The sequence below is a fragment of the Colletotrichum scovillei genome (assembly GCF_011075155.1).
Source record: "Colletotrichum scovillei strain TJNH1 chromosome Unknown Contig00010, whole genome shotgun sequence".
In the NCBI taxonomy this organism is placed as follows: Eukaryota; Fungi; Ascomycota; class Sordariomycetes; order Glomerellales; family Glomerellaceae; genus Colletotrichum; species Colletotrichum scovillei.
Window position 1 is genome coordinate 1179069 of NW_023336268.1, and position 26923 is coordinate 1205991.

General features: G+C 47.4%; 7 protein-coding genes across 7 annotated transcripts; 4 read left to right on the forward strand and 3 right to left on the reverse strand.

Annotated features, from left to right (window-relative positions):
- Positions 1-2480: 2480 nt before the first annotated feature.
- On the forward strand, positions 2481-2989 carry HER10_EVM0002185 (chaperone protein; the record flags this gene model as incomplete). The annotated part of the gene is made up of 3 exons (XM_035471909.1): positions 2481-2541; positions 2594-2925; positions 2975-2989. The coding sequence occupies 3 exons, from the start codon at positions 2481-2483 to the stop codon at positions 2987-2989; spliced, it is 408 nt and encodes a 135-aa protein (XP_035327667.1).
- Positions 2990-4671: 1682 nt separating this feature from the next.
- On the reverse strand, positions 4672-5272 carry HER10_EVM0005591 (extracellular serine-rich protein; the record flags this gene model as incomplete). The annotated part of the gene is made up of 2 exons (XM_035475200.1): positions 4672-4899; positions 4955-5272. 2 exons carry the CDS (start codon positions 5270-5272, stop codon positions 4672-4674), a joined length of 546 nt encoding a protein of 181 aa, XP_035328004.1.
- Positions 5273-10007: 4735 nt separating this feature from the next.
- Positions 10008-11016, forward strand: HER10_EVM0009718 (putative aldo/keto reductase; the record flags this gene model as incomplete). Its single annotated transcript, XM_035479195.1, has 3 exons — positions 10008-10109; positions 10163-10283; positions 10343-11016. The coding sequence occupies 3 exons, from the start codon at positions 10008-10010 to the stop codon at positions 11014-11016; spliced, it is 897 nt and encodes a 298-aa protein (XP_035328369.1).
- Positions 11017-14117: 3101 nt separating this feature from the next.
- Positions 14118-15416, forward strand: HER10_EVM0005873 (uncharacterized protein; the record flags this gene model as incomplete). The annotated part of the gene is made up of 1 exon (XM_035475476.1): positions 14118-15416. One exon carries the CDS (start codon positions 14118-14120, stop codon positions 15414-15416), a length of 1299 nt encoding a protein of 432 aa, XP_035328034.1.
- Positions 15417-16058: 642 nt separating this feature from the next.
- On the forward strand, positions 16059-17890 carry HER10_EVM0007845 (major facilitator superfamily transporter; the record flags this gene model as incomplete). The annotated part of the gene is made up of 4 exons (XM_035477387.1): positions 16059-16229; positions 16286-16599; positions 16651-17086; positions 17135-17890. 4 exons carry the CDS (start codon positions 16059-16061, stop codon positions 17888-17890), a joined length of 1677 nt encoding a protein of 558 aa, XP_035328213.1.
- A 3329-nt stretch (positions 17891-21219) lies between these two features.
- HER10_EVM0013385 (fluconazole resistance protein 1) lies at positions 21220-22872 on the reverse strand (the record flags this gene model as incomplete). Its single annotated transcript, XM_035482746.1, has 5 exons — positions 21220-22057; positions 22111-22440; positions 22489-22562; positions 22622-22643; positions 22694-22872. The coding sequence occupies 5 exons, from the start codon at positions 22870-22872 to the stop codon at positions 21220-21222; spliced, it is 1443 nt and encodes a 480-aa protein (XP_035328701.1).
- Positions 22873-23237: 365 nt separating this feature from the next.
- Positions 23238-25117, reverse strand: HER10_EVM0005036 (uncharacterized protein; the record flags this gene model as incomplete). Its single annotated transcript, XM_035474662.1, has 3 exons — positions 24828-25117; positions 24034-24780; positions 23238-23982 (listed from the first exon to the last, which is right to left on the reverse strand). The coding sequence occupies exons 1-3, from the start codon at positions 25088-25090 to the stop codon at positions 23238-23240; spliced, it is 1755 nt and encodes a 584-aa protein (XP_035327957.1). The 5' UTR covers positions 25091-25117.
- Between the last annotated feature and the right edge of the window lie 1806 nt (positions 25118-26923).

Sequence of the window (26923 nt, forward strand, 5' to 3'; positions counted from 1 at the left end):
TCCTGTATTGTGATTTTACAATTTAACAAAACCAAAGCACTTTTTTCACTCATAGACGTGGGCAAAATGATTCGTATACAGGGCCTAATGATCTAACAATTCTGTATTGTGCAAAACCAGTCCACCAGGCTTCTTGATCCATCTGAACGCTAGATATGAGTCCCTGGATAGAACTGCCGCCAGCTTGTGAGTGTCTCTTGGGTTCGCCAGCGCACACCCAAGAATTGGCTCACCACTGACACCTTCTTGATCACTCGTTATGTCTCACAGGTTTATCGTGATAATCGCCATCCGATGCGTGTCTATGTAGCTGGCGATTATCGAGCTGAAGTCTCGAAAACACAAGCGAGAGAGTCTGGCTGCTATTGGTGATGATTGTCTGGTGTGTTTTGATGTGTTTATCCATGAGAGCTTGATAAGAAGATTGTTGAGATGAAACGATACATCGAAGCCATTCGATTTCTCGCTGTTGATTGTGGGGTTGAGTGATATACGCATTGAGTAGATCGATCGAACTGTCTGGGACAGTGTGCATATTGGGCTTTTTTTGAGACATGATTGGGGCTGTAAGATTGAATACGCAAGAAGATTGCACACGGAAGAAGATTAAGACAGAGGAAGATTGATTGCGGTCCCAAAATTAGGCCATATTTGTACCCCTAAAGGGCACTTTCCATCTACAGTCACCACGTGATAACTCATATGACCGTCGCAGCTTTACGAGAGGCTTCTAAGCTTCAGAGGAAAAGAAAGAGAGACAGTTTACTACCCTTGATACCCAATTGAACCATTGTATCTAACATGAGTCATCAGTCCGCCGCTAGAAAGCGTGCTTTGCCTCGGCATACATCGTCCACGTCTAGATAGATTACGGCGAGCGGTACCTTCTCGAATTGCTTGCCGTCCGCTTCAACCAGTCAAAGTGTTGTTTCGCTCGATCATGGAGAAGCTATGAGGATGGAAACCGCTTCGCGCCGGGACGGCGAATGTGCTCGTAGTTCCTAGACCCTCGGTCTAGACCGCGGACTTTATTTGATTACAGGAGGGTGCGCCAAAGTTCTTCTCTCCTATTTTGCCATACACAAAAGCAATCGCTTGTGACAAGCCGACTCCAAAACAACACAGGGCTTGGAGTGCCACCTTGTGAAGGGTCACGACGTTATTCACACCCGGAGAATGATAGTCAACCGTAGTGCATCCTGATCAAGAAATGGTAGATCGCCCAGATAGGCTGTACTATATCAGTTGCTGTACTCTTAGTTGAGGCAAATTTAAAGTATGGTTGGTATCAATATGAATTGCGTCAGTTTATATGTTGCTGTGAAAGGCTTAGTACGAAGGTGAAAGGTGGGCCTGGCCGACCTGAGGCTACAATATCTAACATCACTTGACACAGCAGCGCATAGAAAGACCTCCTCGATCGTGCACATGCACTGATGAGTTTATATTATGGGGGGCAGAGTGGTAATGAAGCCCCTAATCGTGTAACATCCATAAATAGAAGATTCTCAAGAACGACGAGCTGGGGCCCACACCAAAATTGGACGCGGTGTGCCGAGGGCGCAATTAGGACGCAGCCAATTATAAACGGAGGCCATAAATGACTAACGGCCAAAACTTGACCAAGCCTGGCGGTGCGCACTTAAAAGTACCATCGCGCAGCTCCTTCACTCACGCTCATCTTGAAGCATCGACAATAACTCAAGATCATGTCTGTCAATTTACCCAATCTCAAACTATCTAAATCACGCCAGGCATCTGCGGAGTCCGACCATGAGGCTGATGCCGTTGATATGCCTTTAGCAAAGGCAGACGCCAACCAAGAAATGCTGAACGAACTCAATAACATACAAAGTGGCAATACAGAGCCAGCACGATCTACTAGCGGTCCCGAGGAGAAGCAGAATCTAGACCCAGCCCCACCTCCCCAGACGACCTCGAAAGAGGCCTACGACCCTCCCGACGAGGAGACTGATGCTCAGAACTTGGTCAAAAACGCAGCTTACCCAGTGATTCGGTTTGAGGATGTAGCTGTCAATGATGCTGCGTTGATGGAGACTGGACTTATCGTCAGACTCATCCATAAGATGCTGTCTGATGTCAAAGACCCTACCGACAAAGTTCTCTTGGCCAAAAAGAAAAGTGAAATGGATGACTTACGGTCCTTAATGATATCACGGATTATCACGAGGGTAAAGGGTACAGAAAAAAAAACATGGTCAACTCAACGCAAAGAGGAGGTGTACAAAATCATCGTGAGTGGTGACGATGCTCTCTTTAGGGAATGTTTCGACTCGGCAGTACAGTTGCGTAAGAAAGAACTGGTGCGTATAACTCGACCAAAAGCCGTAGGTGAGAGGGAGAGGAGGGAGGCTGTCACATCTACATTGAAGAAACTACAGTCTGAGGCCTCATATTACGAGATATTTGAGATCGAACCCAACGCCACTGCATCTGACATCCGAAAAGCCTATCATAAAATGGCAATGTATGTCCACTCGGACAAGATCAAAGACCCCGACTCCGACAGATGCATGCAAGGTGAGATTCAAACCCTTAAAGTGAGATCAGCGAGAGTCTAACCATGGAACAGCGATAAACCAAGCCAAAGAGACTCTACTAGATGAAAGAAAGAGAAAGGAGTACGATCGGACACTGAAGACCAACGGGAAGAAGCAAGTGCCTGAGCCAGACATAGGCGAGGAATTCCACGATAACGCTTACGGACAGGAGGAAGATTCTAGTGATGATGACGAAGCAATTGTCTTCGACGACAATGATGTACCAGAAAGGCCTCCTGAGGTTGCAGCTTACCACGAACGGTTCGACGAAAGCGTGATCAGAATACTCCAAAATGTCCAGAGCAAAGATAGCATGGGAAAGGACTTTGGCAAGGTCGCGAAAATGAACAGGAAGATCAACAAGGTAAACAAGCATAACAAAGTGTTCGAGGACTATTACACTGTCAGTATAGGAGTGCTTCAAATGACCAGACACGAAGCCGAAGCCCTATTGAATGACGTATCAAACGCAAACGAGGCAGATGAGAAAATCTCTAAGCTCAAATCGGACTTTGCGAAGCGCTGTAGCCAACGGATGAATCAATGGCCGGTCTCCTGGGCTGAGAAGCTAGTAGAGCCGTTGAGGGCAAAGATAGCTGATCTGAGGCAACAGCAGGGTGGAAAATCAGATCAATATCGGCAAAGCGGCGAAAAAGAAATAAGAAACGGCTCAGATAAAGGCAAGAAAACCGGTGGACGTCACGATACTGTGCATGAGGACCAGGAGATGGAAGATTTCTATGACCAGTTCAGCTCAGACATTGACATGGACGCGAGTATCGACTTGGATAACGATTCAGACTTGGAGTCCTCAAACGGCATAGAGGCGAATGAACAAGTCCAACCGACTAGACCTAAGCCAATCGTTCCATCGAAGGCAGGCTATACGCTGTTCGGAGATAGGATTCTCGGATATAGCATCAAAGAGCGATATGACAGACTAAGTGAGAAAAAGGTACCATTTGCCTCGCAGTTCGTGGTTAAAGTCGATAAGCCGAATCCAATTCAGCTAGTATCTGGAAGCGAGCTTGGGTACGAGGCGATTGCACTTTATCATTCGCTTCCAGAAGAGGATAAGAACAACATCTCGCACCAGGAACGCATTTACAAGTATGTGAAGGCTAATGAGTTCGATGGTATCCGTGGAGTCGCCTACGTGAACGAACCTGGCAGCTTCTTAACATATGTTTGGGTTGAGCGAAAAGGAATGACCAATACAGAAAAGCCCATCATCATGTCGCGGACGGCCTTGAGAGCTTGGATTGGACCCAAGTTTGCGGACAAAGTCATTGATAACTTCCTCGTCCAAAAGTGCGTGAAGCCGCCGTGGGCACCCCAGCTGGGACAGCTTACCTACCCAAGTTATAATAATGAGTATCTCGAAATCCAGTTCCCGCGAGCTATCCAGGATTCGGCAAGCCACCGGCTGCGAAGCGGCTGCATCGGTTCAACATCGAATGAAGAAACTGGGATCTTAGGAAAGCTTTTCATGCTATCTCTGGAAGAAAAGAAGGAGAGGGAACGAGAAAGGCATGAGAGAAAACGAGATAGAATTGAGAACCGTGAGCTCTTGAGGATGCTTATGTCTAAGTAGAGATACTCCGAGAAATTGGTAGCCTACCAGCATGATTGTCATCTCAAACAGCTATGCCGGTACTTCTGGATCAAATTTTCTTTCTGATATACGGATTGGGCGGGCTTTATTCGTGAGCAGAGGTCGATGGAGAATACTGACACTAAACGGGAATGTTATTAGCACTCGTTAGGCACTCGGTTATGTGCTTATCACGTGGATCTTCCATTTGTTAAATATGTAGACTGCTCTCTTTTCCTCGTTTTTAATAGGTTAGTTCAAGCCACTTGTAAACCGTTCCATATGCCCATTACCGCGTGCCATGATCTTGACGGATGCAAAAGATTGGCCTTTACTTAGAAGAATCTTAGATCGGACTGTGTATATTGTCTGAAAGAATCGGGAACGAAATGAAAACTACATAGAGACTGTAAAATCCGACAACAAAAGTCTTGTCCTTTTGATGAATTCGCCTGAACCACGCCTGGTGATGGAAAGCTTGACGCCACTTTCAAGACATCTTAAGCAGTCTGCTTGCTAACTGCCACGGCTGATAATCCTCCGTTCCGTGATTCCTGTGATATCGTTGGGTCGACTTGAGACTACGCCACCCTTCTGACTAGGTGGGATGATAGAATCGTTCTTCTGAGCAGCTAGCGCCTTGTGCTTTTCGAGGTGGAAGGCATCATTGACGGGTGGCTGATTGATAACGCCAACCATGCCATTCTTACAGTGCTGGCCGGCGTTTTGGGCGCAGTAGTACCACTGGAAAGATTGTCAGTTTCTACCTCCATCATACTGATTAGCAAGACAGACGTACAATGGGCTGTTTATCCTTGATGGTGATCTGAAAAACATTATCGGCCGGTCCTTCCGGGGTAACGAAGTCGAAACCAGAAAAGAAGAACGAACCGTCGCTTGTTGGAGCACAGGGATCGTACGTATCAGATTTGGCAACAGAGTGGTTTTTAGGAAAGAAATGCCATTCGATAATGTCGCCAACCTCCGCGACAAGATTATCAGGATCAAAAGTGAGGCCCTTGAGGCCGGCTGTGACTGTGTGCGTCGCGCCTACAAGCCGCTTTGTACGTGACGCAGTCATGGTTCCCGTAGTGCTTGATGATGAAGCGGCGGTCATGCCGGCTGCTAGGAAGGCAGCTAGGAAAGGTTTGATGGGATACATCAGAGGCGTCTTGGTTTAAGAGATAAACAGATTCAGAATTTTGAACTCAATCAACAGAAAACTAGTACCCAGGTGAGAGCAACTCGTATACAAGAGGCATGAGACAAATTCATAAATGGACCTCGAATAAGGAGGTGCTGACGGGGACTATTGTAGCGGACAGAGTCAGTTGTTGGCAATTCTTCGCAAAACACTTGCATTCAACCGGAGTCTATTATTGGCACTAGAGAAGCTATTTTTGGATTTCAGGGCCAGCACACACAGCCTTTGGCCGATCCTTTACCGGCGTCGTCAGCCCCAAAACTACTCATGGTTTGGTCAACAGTGCATTGCGTGGCCGAAGTCAGAAAATCACTATTGATTCGAAGGGGTCGTGACAGAAATAGAAATGAAGAAACTACTAATGAATGGTGCAGTGGTGCAGTACCTATTGAGTCGACGTAAGAATTCCTGTTTTTTACCCGCCCATTGGAACTATCCCAAACACATTGTTCTCTCGCCATCAAACCGTTCGACTGTGCCTCGGTTGCACCACCACTAATTGTGCCCTAGAATACACAACTACAGTCTTTTGAAAAAGGGCAAGAGACATCTATTATGTATATTGAAGTATGTCTTGAAGCTTATCGAGGAACATAGCGTAACTAACCAATGTTAAGGCCCCTAAACCAGAATCCACAGACTTCAAAGACATTTTCCAGGATGGAAATGCTAGATACAAGCACAAAATCATCGAATTCCCAAAGGGTTCAGATTTGTGGTACATATTATGCTGCCCGAGACATGGTGTCCACTTTGGCGAAAATCCTGTCAAGGGAGCAACGCGGCATCTTCAAAGCTCGCAGCATGGCAACCTGAAAGTCAAAATCAGGCAAGCAGTCGAGCATCTAGGCATCAAAGTCCACAATTGTAACTCAGCACTCGCTGAGCTCAATAACTCTGCGTTCATTCAAGCGCAAAGAAATGGATATAAGCCTTTGAACTCGAACAGGTTACCCAAGACCACCCAGATTTTGATCAGCCAGTCATATAACAGCGAAAAGTTCCGAAGCGACGTTGATGCACAAGACATGTCGCCAATCGAGCGGGCAAAATATCGACTTATGCAGTACCAGCCACCTCATAACCTGGCATCACTGAAACAAACTCAACGCCAGTTGAGGGAGACCGAACGTCAGTTGAAAGAGACTCAACGTCAGCTACGAGAGACTCAACGACAAGCAAGGAGCGTCACCAAACATTGTAAATTTGGACAAAGTGGACACTTAGGCAGAAAACATACGGGGCTAGCTTGGCCTGACCTCGTGTTTTCAGACCGCAAAACAGAGTCGCTCCCTCCTCTACGAGATCTATGTGAGAAAGATCAGGCCTTATCTTCAGCTATTCAGTCGGTTGACTCTCGACATCTGCACCACAAATCCACGCGAAAGGTGGTATCTCGTACGAAAACTGGTTGTTTCACGTGTCGGAAGAGGGGGAAGAAATGTGACGAAAGTAAACCGCATTGTAAGCTTCTAAAGTTCTTAGGCCCCAGAGTATGTTTGGTTTGAGGCTTATTATTTCAGGTCGTAACTGTGAGCGACTCGGTCGAAGCTGTGAGGGGTATAGTAAACTATGACTGGCTTCTTCAGCCATTGTCTAGACCCGTAGTCAGTTATCAACGAATGTAAACTCCCGTCTAAATGCTTAGAGTCTTCGAACCCATCGTCATGGCCGCCAAGTTAAGAGCTGTACCTTTCTCTGCTCCTCTCTGGAATCTTGATTCTTAGAGCCCGCACTGTTACGCGGCATTCCATAGTGCGGAAGGATCGGCGGAAGTAGGCTTTCGGATTCTGGTATTGACTCAAGTAAATGCACTAGGAATGGCAGGGGAACGCATGTACTCGCGCAATGTCTTGATGATGTAGATGCTCTATCACGGCCACGTCACCAGAAGCTCGGCTTCCGGAATTTGATATAAGTCTCTATCCGATCCAATGGGTATTGAGCATCAATTCTCTGGCTCGGCGATGGTGGTGGGGATGGCAAAAGGATTCAAGGCTAAGCCGCCCAGCCTTACATCGTCAATCGCATTTGTCAACTTTTGGCTTAGCTTCTTGATTTAGAACAGACCAAGTTTTTCAAACAAAATGAGTGTTGAGTGCCGAATTTGCAAGCGATGATTGCAAGACCTGTTGGACCGCTGTTGGTTCATGAAGCTACTGATGTGCGAATACGGCACAGCAGTGTTGTCAATGTGATATGTATCAATCCCCTAGCGTGAGGTGGAGAATCTGTACACCCTGACGCCACCTTCACACATCCTTGAACCAACAGCATGAGAAACAGCAGACTCTGCCCGTCACATGACACTGTTACATACGGACGAAACCCTCCGCCGTCCGTTTCGCTAAGTGCTGCTCTGGTAAACCTGTGAGACGGAATTCACGGATGTAGCGTGGGATGCGCGTAAAAATAAACTCGATTCGATACACTATGAATTGAAAGGCCGGAAAGCAACGGGGATTGGGGGATGGGCAATAAGGAAAAGAAAACAGTGACCATCTCTACTCTGTTTTAGGTCTCTTGATGTTCGGCACCTCCAAGGACCCCTCTATCTCCATCGCTAAGCGTTTTGGTTTATCACCACATTTACTCTCAAGCTGAGGCGATTCGATCAAGGAATCGACATCTTTTCCAAAAGACCTCTCGTCTCTGAATTCAGGAGAGCGATGCTGATCCCGATTGAAAGACTCTTGCATGGCGTTTTGTTGATTCTTGACGACCTTATGTTGTTCTTCTAGCTTGCGATGCATATCGTTCACCTCCGTTTCGCAGGCACTTATGCGCTCCTTATGCCTAGTGACCAAATTTCTCGCGTCAATGAGCTCGCGATGGAGTTGATCATGAACAAATTTGTGGGAGGACTGGACTTCTTCGTATTGCTTAATGAGTCGGCAATGCTGATTATAGAGATCCGAGTGTTTCGCTTTTGTCAACGAAAGTTCCTGTTGAATGTTTGTGATGACTCGTTCCAAACCCCCGCGTGCTTGCTGCTCTCGGCTTAGCAGTGCCCTTTGAGCATTACGCTCTGTGCGACATGCGCTGATGGTCTCGCCCATAGTAAAGAGCTGGTAGTCGAGATGGTCCACGAAAGTGACATCGTTTGGGAGAGAGGGAGGCACAGCCTGCTAAGGGGTATTTAGTAAAACACAACTCATGTTAAACAGATCACTCACGTTGCTTTGCATTTTCAAGTCCGTTTGAACTGTCAAGTGAGGTAAAACCTGTGGTGAATCGAGCTTCTTTGTCGTTGTGCTAGAGCGTGTTCTTCCTACTTTAGTTTGCTTCATTCTTCATCAAATGACTGCCTGACCTGAGCAGTGGATAATAGTCAGACTGAAGGGGACTGGATGATGTGTTGAAGGAGACTTTCTTGGATTGAACCACGGAATGGGAAGGAGAGACTTTATCAATGTGGCGTAAATCGTATTAAACAGAATCCTTGGCCCCTGAAGCGCGGGTACGCGTCATCCAACTTTTGGCTTAGTGTCTAAATCTGGACAGTCCAAGTCGGTCACTGCCACTGAGAATACTACCCCATTGTATATTTGCGTTCATTGACTCAAGTGATACTATGTATAGCCAGGCGGTATCTTTCCTTTTTGCTAATGCACTTGGGTGTGACAGTCAAGGAATGTGTTGGGACTAAATTGTCTAAAAGAAGTTATGGCTATCTCCCGTCTTTTGAGGTTGGCACCTAACCGAGCTTGCCATGTAAAGTCGAGAAATAGCGAGATCTTTCTCAGTTAGGGCAGTGTGTAGAGCTCGCTGTGTTTCTCTTATTTCGCCATGCATCTTGTCCATGGCTCGAACAATGTTCTCAAACTCCTGTATAAAAGCCTCGATCTTTTTGCGAAAGGTTTCATACATCGGACTATCTCCGTAGCACACATCAAATGCGTCCCGAAACTGTTTTCGTTGTTCCTATAGACTTAGTTTCAGATCACAGCAGGTTTGACTGTACTCAAAGCACTCACGATACTGCTGTCCAGTAAAGAATGGGTCGGGTCGTTTTGCAAAGGAAGCTCAGAATGTCCCGTTTGCCACGCTGATTCATCGCAGAAGCTTGTCTTGTGGTCGCGACGATTTGGGACTGGAGCATGAACAAGGTTCTTCTGATCCGAACCAAAGATGTCTGTCTGCATAGCTAGTATTGCTTCTGAGGAAGCGTGGTGAGCTAGACTTTGCATGCGTGGCTGCCGTCGCAAATGATGGCAAGAGGGTTGTCCCCCGTTTCTGTCCATGATTCAATTTGGGGTTTTGTGTCCATTCAAGGGCGTTAAGAGGCAAAGGTTTGGATTCCTTCGTTCTTATCATGAAATACTTTCAGCGCATGTGTGAAAAAGGGGTTTCTTTACGAATCTCAGAGTTGGCCTAGAGCGCTGCGCCCATGGATTTGGGATGTAGGTGACAAATCCCCGATCTTGGTATTGGTGTGAAACTGGCCGACAGCTTGCGTAATTGAATACGTGTCCTCCCTCCCTGCTTTGACTAATTTGCAGCTTCGACTAGTTGCCCAGGTATTTGCATCAAGTTCCTCGGTGATTCGCTCCGTTCAGAAATGAGATGTCTACTTTCGATTCTATGCTTAAAAGCTTCCACAGCCAGTCATGTAATCTTCACGTCGAGTGTGAGCATCCAAGTTATCATGTCGTCGACTCCTGATCAGCTCGAGCTGGATCTCCATGGCGAGGAAAAGTCTCTGCCTCTCCCACGTCTAAAGCTCAACGACGGCAATGAGATCCCAATGGTAAGTCTCTGTAAAGTTGAACAAGCCAATTTTACTGATGCCTTCATTCGAAGCTAGCGTATGGACTAGGGACTGCCGACTTCAAGGAAAACGGCATGCCAGTTAATCAAATCATTGTTAAATTGACCACTCAAGCCATAAAAGCCGGTTTCAGACATCTGGACAGTGCTGAAGGTTGGTTACTTCTTCAGCGTCACAAATAATCCGTTAATGCTAACGTATCGGTATTCTAGTCGATGGGAATGAAGAAGAGTTAGGCCTTGCCATCAACTCTGCTGGTGTTCCCAGAGAGACCCTCTATATCGTCACCAAACTTTTCAACTTCCATACCAACCCCAAGGAAGCGATCGAAGCATCTCTGAAACGCATGGCGCTGGAATATGTTGACCTATATCTCATCCACAGCCCCTTCCATGCTGGTTCGAACATTAAACTTCAAGAGACATGGGCCGACTTTGAGGACATAAAGAGATCTGGAAAGGCGAGATCAATTGGCGTTTCCAACTTCTCCCAAAAGCACCTCGAAACTGTTCTCAAAACAGCCATAATTCCTCCTGCTATCAATCAGATCAAACACCATCCATATCTTCAACAAAATGACCTTCTCGAGTTTCATCGAAAGCATCACATTGCGGTTGCCGCCTACGGCACTTTGACTCCGCTCACTCAGACTATTGACGGCCTTATTCCAAGTATTTGGAGTACTATGGCCGCAAAATACGGAGTCAGTGAGCCTGTCGTTGGCCTGCGCTGGGGTCTGGAACAGGACATAGTCATCATCACAACCACTTCTCAGGAGCAGCGGATGAAGGAAATTGTTTCGCGTGTGACTACTTTTTCTCTGTCAGAGAATGACTTGGAAGCGATCAATCAGGCTGGGCAGCAACAAGGTTTCAGGGGTTCCTAGTCTAAGTAGTTCGCAAAGGAGGCACTAGCGTTGACTTGTGTGCTCTTTCTTATCCAGTCGTTCACTTGCTCAACACTCGTTTTCGTATAACCTCCATTGAATGGATGTAGTTGTAAGCTTCCTCCATCGCTTAAACTCAATTCAACGTCGGTTCGCTTCTGGTTGCCCAGAGCGAATCAGGATCGGGCATACAAATCTTCAACAGTTAGCCGCATGAGTAGTCTTGCATAGTCACGTCACCCCTCCAAGGATCTTTGCATTCACCCAGACCACACATTCACCCCAACAGTCCCAAAATGGAAGTTTACGTTTGCATTCGGCCAGATTTCAACTCGTCTTGGTCTGGAAGGGCACCACACCAAAGATGGCGCTATCGTGTTGGAAGGCTGCATGTTCAGCCCTGTGCCGCAATCTCAACCTTCCTGAGGATGGCCGAGTTGATGCGATGTAAGGAACCTAACACCCAGCCCACTTATTGATCTGGGCGTTACTTAGCCAAGTCTTACCCTTTTGCCATTCTTCATCAACTCCCTTTCTCACCTTACCTTTGAGCTATTCAAATCGTTTCATTCTTCCACCAAAGCTCTCTCAAGATCCATCAGACCTTTTGATTCACCACCAGCTTCATCTTTTTATCCTGTGATACATGTAATCTTGAACTTGGATGATGATACCGGCAACGATCAAAATGACCCATGTTTCTTCAGACAGTTCAAAGCACAGCAACAACGATAGGCTGCAGACAGAGGAGACCTCGTTTCTTGTAGGTGCTATTTGTAATTGGTTGAGTTCAGAATCGCCATGGCCTGAGGAATATTTGATGCTAGCGCTGATGCAGTGGCAGACGACTTTGACGCAACAATTGACCGACCCCTCACGGAGCCATAATATGGAATATTCAATTCATCCCAACCAGCAAACAATAATGGAGATGAGATGCGTCTATTGTTGTTATGTATGTAGCCGAATGGAGGTGATGGCGAGGCACTTAGGAGAGCATGAAACGCGAACAACTTGATCATGTATCGTCTTTCACCCGTATATGCTCTCATTGAGTGACAGCAATGACGGGAAGGAAGGAGACAGTGCCATGTCACTGACATGTAATCCTTGTGGCCGGAGTTGTCAACCAACGGAAGGTCGTGGAGGCAATGTTGGTAAAGACGCGCGGCCCTACGACAAAGGTCTGGGGAGCTACGAAGGCTGTCACAACTGGATTCGAGGTCATCGCCTCCTCTGGACCTCTGGTTCATCCCCTTCCTCTCCACATCAAGGGCTGCAAAGCTTAATGACGCATAATTCGCTTCCATAAATTTACTGATATGTAGGTGGTGTGGAGAATTGGGAGATGAATATGATTGGTCCCGGGAATCTGGTAACTAGCGTGTGGCTGGCGGCCAAGGAAGCTGAAATGTTGTGACAACCCAGAACCAACTGCATCAGCACCCCTGCAGTGGCTCCACTTAGATACGCAATAAAGAAGAATCCACGCAACCCCATTTTGTAATTGACCAGCTCCCCCAAGTGCCTAGCGGCGCAGCTGGCACGACGGTACGACTTGACCAAGACTTTCACTCATGACACTGACAGCGATATAGCTCAGTTACTCTGTCAGTCAAGGGTGGGAGCATGCATGAAGGATCTGCCGAGGTCTGGCTCGTGAACTTTGTTGGAAAAGACGCGCGGCTAGCCCGTCGGCAGAGGAGACTTTGTTGGGCCGGGCAGGCGTGTCCTGGTAGAGATCTTTTGTAATACCACACACCGACTTGTCAAGCACTGACCGGATCGTAGACAAGCCTTGATGTTTTGGTTACTGCATGCTACGAGCTTCTTATTTTGGAAAGTAGGAACGCTAACTATACTAGTCTACTGTCCATTTTCGAAGTCAGTTCCTGACGCAACTTTACAATCCATCGTCTTGTCGCTTCCAGATCCACATGACTCCATAGATATCCCATCGGGATCACTGACAGCAATTTCGGTGCCAGTTCCTGCCGTTCCTGCCATATGTTGACGAGTGCGTTTAGCACCTCCATGAAAGCACTGACTACCAAGAGATCGTTTCTAGTTGGTCAGCCTTGATCGGTCACTCAAAGGAAAGAGTCCCACGTACAATGCCCCTTATCAATGTCGTAGACCGTTCCAAGTCCTCTGCAGCTCTCTCGGTGATGAGGTGACGCTGAAATCGGTCAAATGCCTCTTTCTCTTCGCATTTTTGACGGTTGAGATCAGTGTTCGCTTCAACCTGGGCCTTCAGAACTCCCTCAATTTCAAGGTCCAGCTCGGTTATAGTATGAATGATGTCATCAAGCTCCTCTCTTCGCTTCATTCTGATTTCAGATAGTCGGCGGTGTTTCTCACTAAGCTCTTCGATGTTCTGGTGATATTCTGCGTCATGTTTCGAAATGGCTTCCGAAACCATCAGGGCGGTCTCTTCGTCCTCAATTTCTCTTGACTTGGAGATGTCGTTGAGTTCCGTGTCATATTGCCAAATCAAGTTTTGAAGAGCATCGTAGGATACCAGCTCAGCTGATTGATTGTTCCTTTTTCCTCCGGTGAAATCCCTAGGCGACATGGTTTGAATGTATCGGTGAGAATTATCGTGCATATAGAGACGGGATGGATCTTTGGGATAGAGTGGGTGGAAGTGTGCGCTTTTAGGGCACCCTGAGAGCCGTGAGAGAAAGTGACCCTCTTTCGCAGCCATCTGGAAAGAGTGGTACGATCGATAGAGAGGAGTGGACTCATTTCGTGATCAGGTTGCGTGGAACAGTCCCGGAAGTTCCACGAGAGACTAATTTGAGATGGTGACCGTTATCTTCCAAAGCAACCAATGCTGTTGGGGGATTTCGGCACTTACGTGATTGGCAGAGGAGTGGGAAACCCCCTGCACATCATTAACGCTAAATCCAGGGGATTCTTGAGGTTTTGGGTAAGGATACATCTTTGTACCCTAAGAGCGCGAGGCCTCTGCGCGAAATCGATATATATGGTTGGAAAGACCCAAGTCCGTCGTCTCTAATCACTGACCATCTCAGAACAAGCCTTCCAGTCTTCCTCTTCTTCAGTCTTTCCACAATCACACCTATTATACCAAAGACATGACTACACATGATCCCAACACTGTGCTTCTTACAGGGGCCACTGGCTTTCTTGGGAAGGTGGTACTCGAAGAGCTCTTGCGCAAGGGTCAGATGCTCAGCGTTGCCAGCATCGTTCTCGTTGTTCGGGGAAGGCAAGGTCTCAACGGCCGCGAGCGTTTCGTGAAACATACTGCTACCTCTAAGTGCTTTTCCCTCTTACCATACCATTGGCAAAAGTCTATCAAGATATTTGATGGCGACCTTGGACTCCCACTATGCGGTCTCAGCAAAGAAGACTACAACTGGGTGACGGGCAACATTACACATATCATACATGTGGCAGGTTATGTCAAGTTCGACGGGGAAACATCTGAAGCTGTGAACTCTAACATCATGAGTGCCTTGAACATTCTAAATCTGGCCAAGGCCTGCAGGAGGCTTCAGCGACTTGTCACCACTAGCACAGCGTATTCTATGCCGCCCAGTACCGCACCAATCTTCGAGAACCTGCCTATTCTGCCGGTGCCAGCGAGCCAACTTTATCATGACCTCGTCGAAGGCAAACTCGATAAAGAAGAGGCAATCAAACTCACCGGCCATCCAAACATTTACAGCTTATCGAAATGCTTGGCTGAGCACCTTCTTGTGGAACAACAAGGCTCGGTACCTTTAACGATTGTTCGCCCGAGCATTATATGTGCCTCGTGGAAGTATCCTATGCCAGGCTGGATAGACAGCAGAGCAGCCTTTGGAGGTTTTACCGCAGGCTTTGCCGCCGGTATCCTCTGCGTTGTCAACGGTCAGCGCGATGCGAAACTCGACCTCGTGCCTGTCGATGAAGTGGCTCTGTGCCTTATCGTTCAGGCGCTCCGAGTTAAAGACAGCCCACTCGTGGTACTGCAAACACCACGGATCGTATTCTGTGTCTCAACCACATCCAATTCCTTCACTCTTGAGGAGGCATGCCATATGCTGACAATCTTTTTCAAACATCGTCGACAAGGCATTCGACAGCCTGCATTTCGGTACATCGGTCCCCGCAACATCCTGTTCCATGCATCCGAAATGATCTACCATCGAATCCCACTGCACATCATGGCTGCGACTTTGCGACTCTCGGGCAGAGATAAAAAAGCGGCAGCTGTCAGAAAAGCATACCGCGCAACGGTCGCGATGAATGACGTCTTTGCGCCATATTCCAACCAAACGTACGACTTCAAGCCAGCTGATTACGCTATTCTGCACTTTGACAAGCAGAAATACATGGAACAAATTTGTGAGGGTGTTGTTGAGCACTTGATGCAGCCGAGATTATGAGGTGTATAGAATTTAGGCGGCGGACGTAGTTGAAAGAAAGTTGCCGGGATCTCTTTTGATTGGTTGTGTGTTTCCTACGTCGGACGAAATGTGGCCAGTGCAGCACTGTGTGATTGAACAGTCAGACTGGGTAGGGAAAGGGCTGAGAATACTGAAATTGGAATGCCACCCTTCTCTTAGCACCTCGATGACGCAATTAGACACGCGGAAAATATACAGCTTTCTACATCGTGACATTCCGTTCCACATCATAGACGGTGTAGAAAAAAAGGGGGCAGGGCGAGTTGGAAGGAAGGTAGAAACCCCGATAGACTTAGAGGGCATGTAACTGAGTGAAATGCATCTTAGGGCAAGTAATCTAAAAATAACTCTAAGCTGAGATCGAGAAGCTCCCTTGGAATTATGAAGCCAGTCGTCGGGGCAGTGCCCACAGCAAAAGCTCCAATTACAACAAGTCTTTCAATCACACCTCTACGAAAAAATGAAGGTGGCAAGGATTAGTGAGGGAAGTCCGCACCAAGCCGCGTCAGAGATGACGACGCTCAGTGTTGCCCATAAGCCAAGATCAGGCAGATATAAGGGCTAGATGTCGTTGCCAGATAGTGATCCCTCGAAAATGGTCGATATTCAAGTTCCCTGAACATGGCGCCACCTCCGAATCTTTTCAACAATCTAAACACTGTTCCAGCCCGCAGTGGTTCCGAGAGGCGAGAACGGGGCGTATCCAGACACGACCTGTATATCTTGGTCAGTCTATCAATCATGTCGTTGGTGATTGCTCTAGAGGCCAACATAATTGTTACAGCACTGAGTGTACGTGTGTCTTGAACATCGACCTCTATCCTAGTTTTGCTGATGTGGAATGTCAGGCTATTGTACAAGACATCGGAGGTAACTCGAATCAAGCATTTTGGATCGGAACCTCTTACCTCGTCACATGTGCCGCGTGTATGCCCTTCACTAGCTCAGCTAGTGATGTTTTCGGCCGGCCTCGCATTCTCTTCTTAAGCACCTTTCTGTTCACTGTTGGAACTGGAGTCTGTTGTCTCTCTGGGAACATAGGCGTTCTCATTGCAGGGCGTACAATTCAAGGGATTGGCTCAGGAGGAATGTATGTCCTCACGCTGGTCATATTCACCGACATCGTCCCGTTACCACAACGCCCGAGGCTGTATGGCATCATGTAAGTACATATCCCACCTTGAAATATTCCATCATATTTACTCAACTTTAGACAGATGGCGTGGGCCATTGGGTCTCTGAGTGGACCTATTATTGGAGGCGCAATCGCAGAAAATACCACGTGGAGATGGATCTTTTACCTAAACTTCCCTATTTGCGGTTATTGCCTCATCGTCATTCCTGTGCTACTTCCCCTCAGAGCACCCGTTGTTGGTTTTCGTCAAGGACTTGCGAGAATTGACTGGATAGGTGGAATTATCTTTACGTTTTCCGTCATCGCTATTCTCATTGGCATTTCTTGGGGTGGTAATCGGTTCCCATGGGTAGGCCCTCAGACGCTTTTGCCAATTATCCTCGGCACCCTTGGCATAACTTTCACCGTATACTTCGAGTGGAAAGTCTCCGCGTGCCCGTTCTTGAAGGTAGTGTTATTTTCCAACAGGACATCCATCGTCACCTATATCCTTGGCCTTTTGCAGGGGCTTATCGTAGGTCATGCCAATTAAGTCTTCTTTGAGCCAGCTAACAGGCAACAGTTATACGGTCAGCTCTACTATGTACCATTATTCTTCATCTCCGTCAAAGGCTATAGCCCTCTGGTTGCGGGGACTTCAATGCTTCCAGTTTCGGCATGCCTACTCCCTGGATCCATTATATCGGGAATTTTGGTCACTCGATACAATGCTTATAGATGGTCAATATGGCTCGGCTGGTCTTTGACAGCGATAGCGTCTGGTCTTCTGATCTATTGGTCTGTAGAGACACCCACCTATCTCTGGGTCATCACACTTATAGTCGGCGGCCTTGGTCACGGCTTAGTGCTGAACGCTCAAACATTCGTAACCGGCGCTGTTGCTGCTGCACATCACTCTGGTCATGCAGCAACCATGTATCTGTTCTTTCGGATGCTTGGAACAGCGATCGGGGTCAACCTCGGCTCTTCCGTGTATCAAAGTTTTATGGCTTCGCAACTTAGGGAGAAGGGCTTACCGGAAAGTATTGCGTTCCATTCCGAGGAATATCTTACTACTTTGAAGAATCTGCCCGATGGAGAATACAGATCTTCTGTCCTAGTCTCCTACGCTTCCGGGTTCAAAGGAGTTCATTTGATCTTCACTAGTCTTGCAGGCATGGCCTTTCTACTCAGCTTCCTTGTGGGCCACTACGACTTGAACAAAAACTCCGAAGGCGACCATCAACTACAACCGCAGCAATTGGCACCGCCAATGAGCCGTGATGGCGATTCTTGGGTAGGATCAAGCATGTATGCGAATGGAACCCGACAAGACTAAAGTCAGCATTTTGCCAATGAGCCATTAAGTCGCTGCGGCTAGGTATCTCGCTCTAGGCGAGTTATGGCGCTCAGGCCAGTTCCGGCATTTCGGCCTCGCTTGATGTTTAGAGGCCAAAGAATTCCCGCTCTTTTTCTTCTTCATCGTCGTTTTCCCTTCTGCTTTTCCCATGTTCGTCCAATCTATCATCATCATATCAGTCGTTTCATTGCTCCTTGACAATTACATCCAAGATCAGGCAATAGATCCAAGCAACCTCACATCAGCGTACACTAAATATAAGCATTGTCCGGCAATGGATGGCCAACGTTGCAAATCTACTTGTCATTGCCATGGTGATAGCTGCTGGCCCATACATTCTCTCGAAGAGGAGCCAATGTGTTCGAAGTCTGCATTCTGATCAGAAACACTGCCCTCCGTATTTACTTTTTGATCCTTATAGCGCTCCTCAAACAATGGTCAGCATGTCAACCCACCTCTGATCATTGCATTGCTTGAGTATCTATGCCCTGAGTTCCCCATATCCACGCCATTCCTTGTTACCCAGCTATCTTGAAGCAAAACAGCTAAGTGGAGACAATTTGGTGTGAAAGATTTAGTAAAGAAGCCTCATAGGCGTCAATGAGCTAGATCACCATTTCCACAAAGCTAATATAGAGGCTAAGGATAGAGCATACCAATGCAGCAAGACCAAACAAGCCTACCATCCCGACTTCAACGCTGAATCCCATACCTTGAAAGATTGAACGTAGCAAGTACACAACAACAATCACAATAACACTAGGTATGAGGAAGAGTAACATAAGGATAAGCAAACCCCATATAACAACTTTCCTAGGACTAAGCCAGATAATAACACAACAACACAAAAAGAGAAGTACAGTCGATGCAGCATCAGCTAGAACGAAATATACCGGCGGTATCAGGTTTGAAACTTTTGTAGTCAGGATATCAAGTCCGTTCAACAGAGAGTCCTCCAGATTGGGACCCAAGTCCTGGTATGCCCAGCATCGGATCTCGTCACGGTATTCAAGACAACCGTTCCAGATACCCAACGTAAGATTGGTAGGTAGGTCGGCTGCAACTTCAATATCGATATGGGTATCCTGTGGGTCATAGCGGTAGATTGTCTTTGCGAGCTCAGTGCTATTGAACTTCGTAACACCACAGTTAGTAGAAGCGACGACAGGTTCTCCAGGCTAGCTCGAAACATACCTTAATCGTGACCATGCTTCCATTCTCAATGCGAGAAAATAGAAGAAAACCATCTAGGCCTAAATGAACGAGGCCTAGAATGGTGAGAAATGTAAGCTTTCTTAGAATTGCGGTGAGCATTTGTATCGTGTTTTCAATGGGTGATGTGGATGTGCGAATAGTGTGATAGAACAAAATTCCATGCTGTCATTGCCTCGGGCTGTATTGGGATGCCTTAAGTATCTCTTGTTTCACAACGATATTCGTGAATATGCAATTAACGGAGAGCGAATGTAGCATGTCTTATTGAATGGAGAAATGCGCGGGGTATAGGTACCTGGTCACTTACCATCCTTTGTAATAGGGCTGTTGGTTCTCTTCAATTGATGTTGCATTAGCTTAGTGGGTCGTCCTGTCCTCCATGATTGATCTGCTGAGGCGAAAGGTTCCTGACTTCTCTCCCTAAGAACTTTTAGCCTAGCGTCTTGCTGAGGGCAATGTAGCTCTTCCTGATGAAATACGTATTCTGCGGTCCATGGCCTTACGGCTGCGCAGGTGTTGCTATTGGACTCGTTCACAATGTGGCTCTCAATTGCCTAGTGCCACTAGATGGATGAGTGGACTACCGTGCTATTCGTCTGTTGTCGGTCAAGGCGGTCTTGAATACGTGCTTCTATTGGTTAGTATGACCCAATTCACTGGTTTGCCCTTGCCGAAGGAGTCCACTAGATCGTCTCGATGTCAGCACGCTACCAAACTTCCAACAGAGCTGCCCAACAAGCGTTTCCAGAGCAGTTGATTCCCGTATACGGCGTATTGCTCTGTTCAGAAGTCGTCTATCTTCTCCCAGGGTTCTCCAGTACCCCTTACTTTTCCAGAGCAATCATTCTTCGTTCCTTCTGCGTCGCTCTTTATCTCCTTCTCCTAGCACTACCAGCTTGAGTCACATTACCTTGTTTCGCATACATCAAATTCATTATGTTCCTGAGCACGCTGAAACCTAAGGATCTCCCAGCGATCTGCGACTCCTCACAGTGCCCTCTGCGGGAACAAAGCAGGACCTTCACGTGCTCAGAGATCCCCGAGATGCTTAAATGGTCTTGAGATATGATCTCGACTGGGTATCACGTCATGGTCGTTGGCTCCGTCGGTGGGGGAAAAGAGGACTATGCTCCCTTGCGGATATGACAGACACGCTGTGCGTTGTACAACGCTGTTAACAAAAGCATGCTCGAAACTTCCATGTCTCCTTTATTGATAGCGAATACATTACTCCGCGAGTTCTTTGCGCTGTCTACTTAGGTACCAAAATAACATCTATGTAGCAGGTTACAAGGTTCAATCAGAGCGACGGCACCAGTAAGTTTGTATACCTAATATAGCATGGACCATTTTGACACCGCCTAGCTATTTGCTCCTCAGGTTGGGAAGCTGACGACGATTCAAAGACTAATGCAAAAAGGTTACATCCGATCATCCGATAAGGATCATAATAGCACTCGACCCTCGTTCATTACACTTTACTTCAAGGATTGTCGTCTTCAACTTGTTTAGGCAAAGCCAACCATCAGCTAGGCCGGTAGTTATGGACGGCAAATGATTCATTCTTCGTTTGTATCAGACTAGCTATCTTGTAGGGTTGCCCGAGGCGAGACATTCCGTCTTCAGGCCGGTGCCCAAAACTACCCCTTGGAGGCAAAGTGTTTGCATGATTTGATTTTGCCTTTCATAGCGAATGGATGGCCTTATTCGAACTTATCGGTTTTGCGGAGGCGCTCTAAGCTACTTGAAAAAAGAAACGGAATCTTACTCAACGCTGGGTGTGAAGTTGGCTGTCTATTTTTAGGGTCCTGCACCTTTAGTACTATTTTTGTGCTCCTTTCCCTCGTGATATAAGCTACCTTACATTCGCTGCTGAGAACCTTTGTGGCATGTCGTCTACGTTCTGGATTCTGAGAGACCCGAGGCGGCGTACTGCTTGCAGCTTAAATCAGAAAGTCGACAGACAATCTAAATTCAGTTTTCTGTGACAGAACTTTGATAGGTTTAAGTCATAATATAATTTCTTTGCTGTATCGAGGCTCTAGCTGGGTACCGACCTCAAAGTACTTTCTGCAAGAGTCTCGCTAACTTACTTAACCTCGTGCCAAGACGCTCTTTTCCCTAAACTTCCTCCCATACCGAAGGAGGAGGGGGGGGATGATGCAAAGTACTGATGCAACAGCAGCAAGAACAGTAGTGGCCAAGTTGAATCCGAGTGTTTGAAATAGACCTTTTCCAAGTAAAGGAAATGCCGCAGAAAACACCGACCGCGTTATTGCCATAGCCCCAACACTGCTCGCTGCATATTGTTCATAGCAGTCTGTGAGATAACCAGCTAGCACGTAGTTGAATTCGTTCAAAGCGTAACCGGTTAGAACCAAGGCTGATGTTGGAATGGCCCAGTGTAGGTAGGCGAATGGAGGAATTGTCCAGGCAAACCACCAGAGGCTTATAGACAGAAGCGGTGCTCCAATCAAAAACCCAGCCAACTTGTTCTCTGGAGTGATCGGTAAATTCTGTGCGGATCGACGAGTGAGTACACAGAGATCATAGCCACGTGTTAGAATGCTGAGCAGCGTGCCGAGGATAATGGCGAGGAATTGGACATTTTTCGGGCTCCCATTGAGACCTGAAGTATGATACACAATTGGAAGGACCTGGGTGAATAAGTAGATTATTCCAAACGAAACAGCAGTCGTGATAGAGACCATAAACACGATGGGCTCAGTGAACAGTAATCGGAGAGGCCGCAGGACGTCGAAGGGCTCTCGCTGGCCAAATAATCTTGTTACCAAGGTCTGGTGTTGAGATTCTCTTCTTGCGTTAGCGGCTGTCGTAGCCAAGACAACCGACGGCCGCGACTCCGTAATGGTGACAAGGAGAACGGCCACGCAAGCAGTGACGATTGCGGCTGTGTAGAAGACCCAGTTCCTGTAACGTTGTTTTAGCGGAGCTAGGGGACGCTTTCATGTTCTCCTTCTTACCAGCGAGCGTGCCCTATGACGGCATCACTGATGATGGGCCCAGCCAAGAGGCCAATGTTGGCCACCAGCACCCATAGGAAAACCCACCATACTCTAGCGCGCGTATCCCATAGATCTTCTATGCTCCCTGTGGTCACAATTGTAGGAATAGAGGAGAAAAGCCCGGTGAAGAACCGTCCTATAATGATGCTAGGAGTAGCGGCTGAGACGGCGACTACCAGACAACATAGACTAAAAAGCCCAGTACTGATAATGTAGAGGTTCTTACGACCAAAGGATTCTGAAAATGGGGGGAAGATCACACCCCCAATACTCTGTCCGATCAGGTAGCTGCCACACTTGTCAGTGAGGGGGAGACTATCGTGCCTCAAAACACACCTTGATACAAAGGCAAACGTTGCCAAGAGTGGGCTGATTTCAAGTTCGTATATGGCCCTCTCTGCGACGGATGCCTTTCAATTTACGTTGTTAGCATGGTAGTCTTTGTCCAGCTGCGATCAGGAAGTCACACCCCAGCGGTGCTTATAGTGGTTCTTAGGCATAAGTCAGCATTAAAGGTTCAGGTCGCCCGGAGTTTTCTTACGTGTAGAACTCGAGGAACAGTATCAAACACGTATCGTAAGCTTTTGCCATGGGTTTCCGATCCCGCGGATGCAATCGGATTCCGGACGTCAACGGCTGAAGACCGATGGGACCGTTGGTGGCGACCATCTCGACTCCATTGTGCTGGACTTCCCCATGACGAGGAAGAGAGGAAGGCATTCTGTGATCTCGTGTATAACAGAATGATTGTGTAGATCTGGGATGGAACAAAACATGAGTAAAGTCGGCAGTTTGTTCGGGCGCGACGATGGTTTTATAGGTTAGTACTCTGCCGAGCTCCAAAGGGGCCGATAATTCGAGAGTAAACGTGTCAGCTTTCGGGATATAGAATATGCATCTTCGAATCGAATTCCAAGCTCGCTCGTTGGCTGACGTGATTGCCCTCGTGTGCTAGCACTATGAGGACTTTACTTGTTATGGTGGAGTAGCTATTCATAGCGGGACACGGTTTGTAGATCTTGTAAGATAGGGTTTGATAGATTAAGTGCTCATATTGAAGCTCTTCGCCCCCTCAACGTGATGCATCACTCTTCTCTCAGCCGTCTCTTGATTCGAACTGCCACGGGCTTGCTAAATGCATGCGATCCAAATGGCAAAGTCCTATGCCCTGTCCGAACTCTTGAAGCTTGCTTGTGATCCAAAAACTCTATATCTAGCTCGCGGAGGACAATGAAGAAAGATAGGAGGATTGTGCTGGTGGCCAAAGTCTCTCCTGGGCATTTCCAAGCTCCTCCTCCAAATGGAAACCAGTGTTCTCGAATTCCAGAGGTTACTAGTCTGGCATTGGAATCGTCTTGTGCAGTCTTCTGCCCAGTACGCCCTCCTACCAGGTGTTCGTACTTGGTTGCCGATCGGACTGGTCCACTCATGGGATCACCAGGATATTTCAGAAACCGTTCAGCCCAGAAGTTTTCGACTGGATACTCTGAAAATCCGTCGATCAGCCTCCCCGTGTTCCAAAAAGACGAATCCAGGCCTCCGAGCCAGTTGGCAGACATGAGGGGAATCCCCGCCAGTATTTGCAAGCCGCTAGGAAAGCTAAACTTTCCCTTGTATGATTTACGGCCAACAGTGCCTGCGACATGAAGCCGCAAAACCTCTCTGTAGACGGAATTGACGAGAGGCGCACGGCCCAGCTCGAGTAATATCGTCTGTACAGAATTCTGTGGGTTTAGATATAGCTCATGCCTGAGTCTAGCGGTCAGGGATTGGTCGAGAAAGACGTGTAGGATCATCCAGGCTGTAGCTGGAACCGTGTTCGAAGTCGTTCTATAATCGATAAGCCACTGATCTAGTTTAATTTGGCGTAGGAGGTTTTACACAAACAGGTACCCCAACATGACACTCGAGATACCATCGTCTGAAAACCCCAGGTCTTCATGACGTTGGACCATCCGACGTATATAAGAAGTTCCCCAAATGAGGCCATCGTTGGAGGTTCTCTCGGAAGCTGAGTTGCACCAGGTCCGCCAGATGTGGAGGTTTAGCAGCATCTTTCTTCTCGTGCTGTAATGTGCCGGAAAGAGCCATTGGGGCAATTGGCGCGAAATGACCGGAAATGCATCATAGAAAGCCCAGAAGTCATCGCACAATGACGGGCAAATGGAGAAGATATGCTCGCCATATAGAGCCTCCACTTCGGCCCGAAAGATTCTGTTCCTTATGAACAAATATAGATCTGGTAGAGCAATTGCTCCACGAGATTCGTCGGCTTCGGGCCAAAGACTCTTAGTGAAAATATCAGTAAAGGTAGTCATCACCGACCCAAGATGCTCTCCGTTCAGGTATGTGGCAAAATCCTTTCGTTGATGTTCCATAATTCGCCGTGATGGATCTGGATGACTTGTGTGTTCACCCAGGGGTATTTCGAAGGCTGAAATATTGTCGTGTTGAAAAATCTCACGGTCTGAGGTCAGTCCAAAGAATACCGTTAAGGCATCTAGGAGACTAGGAGCTGGAACGAGATCTCTTGAGGACCTGAATAAATCCTTTGTTGCCTCTCCCGGGAACGCGAAGTACACAGGTACAGCTGATGACAGAGAGATGATAGAATATTGACACCGGGACCTGTTTCGGTAAGAAAGTAACCAAAAGCTCTCCGGGAGACTTCTTACTGCAGACGCCGAAGAAACGATTCAGTGTCAAAGAGAATCGAGCAAAGATGACTTGCTCCTCGAACCCAGTAGGGCGGCGTGATCGGTTCTTTCGGCTCGTTTGTTCGAGAAGCCTGGTTACGGAAGTGGCAAGCAAGAGAGAGACAGGTGATGACAAGAGGTAGGAGGAAGAAAATCAAAACGTATAAGCCGGCAGTTGACATATTGGGCATGTGGCTGTAGTCAGACAGATTCTTGGAAATGTAGCGCGGGAAGTTGTTCATTGATGACGACGTCTCTGTACAAAATGGGATGCTGTGAACAAATATATAACGACGTAAGGTGTTATTAAGTTGGAACCAAAGTTGGTTTTTAAATAACCCTTATGAGACTAGGATGCATAATGAATAAGCGGATACATGGGATGGCTGACGAATCGAAGTGTACAAGGCTTACGACCGAGACGCGTGGCATACTGTATTTGAATAGGAAGGTTGCAGAAATATGTTCCGCTTCACGCTTGGAATGACATCGATGGCCACGTAAACAACTTGGCAAGCCGCGACGAGCTTACGAATACATCAGTAGATTTGGGGTTCTGACGAAGGCCAGAGTGATGTAAAGAGGTTGAGATGGAAAAGGGTGGGTTCATGCTAGAGCTCAAGTGCCTATAAGTGGCTTCACCTTGAGTTCGGCCTGCCTAGTAGCGAGGATCACGAGCTTCCAAATCCACTCAATCTCTCTTACCACTCAAATCTGTCCTTTTCAATGTATTTTCCACCCGAAATAATTACCATAACTATGGTATATTGCGACCAAGAAACAATACGATCTCTTGCTCTTTGCAATCGGAGTTTTCACAATATTTGCATGCCAATGCTTTACAGAATGGACTCCAAATCCATTATTCCTCGGTCTGTTGCTTGGGCAATCTCTGAGTGCAATGACGACTTCATTTCTCTCTGCGTGCTTGAGAGAGCACAGCAGTCACATTTTGATTTTCAGAGGAGATTGCCCTATGACTGCTTCCTTGGTCAATCTTGGCTCGATACCGTTCCTTGTCAACTGAATGATCTGCTGTACGCTATGAGCTTTCAGTGCACGCAGCTTCTTTCGGCCTTCCAGCTTGCTGTTCTCTTAGGCCGCGAAAAAGTCATCTCTTTCCTCTTGAGTAGCGGGCATCACGACAAGGAGCTGATAGATAGTCTGGTATGGTTACTGGTACGGTGTTTATCAAAGCAGCCTGCGGAAATTCTTATGTCTCCGGAGCCTGAGGGCTCGAGCAGAGCCTATAACGCATCTATCACCAGTCTCCGACGAGTGATCTCGAGCCTAGTGCAATTCGATGAGGCTGGGACCACTGTCACGAGTCCTTGTGATCGGACGCCTCTTTACTTTGCACCATGGTTTCCCATGTCGACGGAAGAGACCCTTGACTTCTTGATGGAGGTCGGAGTGAACGGCGAACAGCAGATTGACAGGAGCGAGCCCAAACTCAGGACATTCGCGGTGGTGGCAAAAGCTTTCAGGCCTAGGTGTAAGCTTTGGTAGACTGTTGATTCTATTCCAGTCACACGTACTGTCGCTGAAGCCAATGAAACAACATCACTCCTAACTTCCAAGTCGTGTCTGTATGATGTCCTTTGTGATTGCATGGAAAAGGCTTATCACTGTGGCAGCCAGCGTGTTGGTCGGGACCAATGAGAAGTGCGGTCCCGAGCACTACCCCTGTCACGAAGGAATCACAGAACGACCTTATCACTGACCTAAGTCTTTCGAGATAGCCCTCATTCTTTTCTAAGTTCGTCTCACATCAGTCAGAATGATTGACGAGGCATCTAAATGGCGATGCCGAGAAGCGTCCTGGGGCATCAAACGCTTTCCTTCTCCAGCAAAACCATCGGAGACTAATGTCCGCCGATCCAAGTTCAGGAAGAAAGGCAAGGTATGCAGAGATTCGTATCGAGGTTGCGAGATCTTCAATCCAAGGCCTGATTGTCGCTCATTATGTCACGAACTAGACTCCTTAGGGACCCCAGAGTAACTTTCGTCAGCGATTAGAGTCGGCACTCGTAGGACTTCGTATATGCCGAGAAATGACACAAACCGCGTATGTG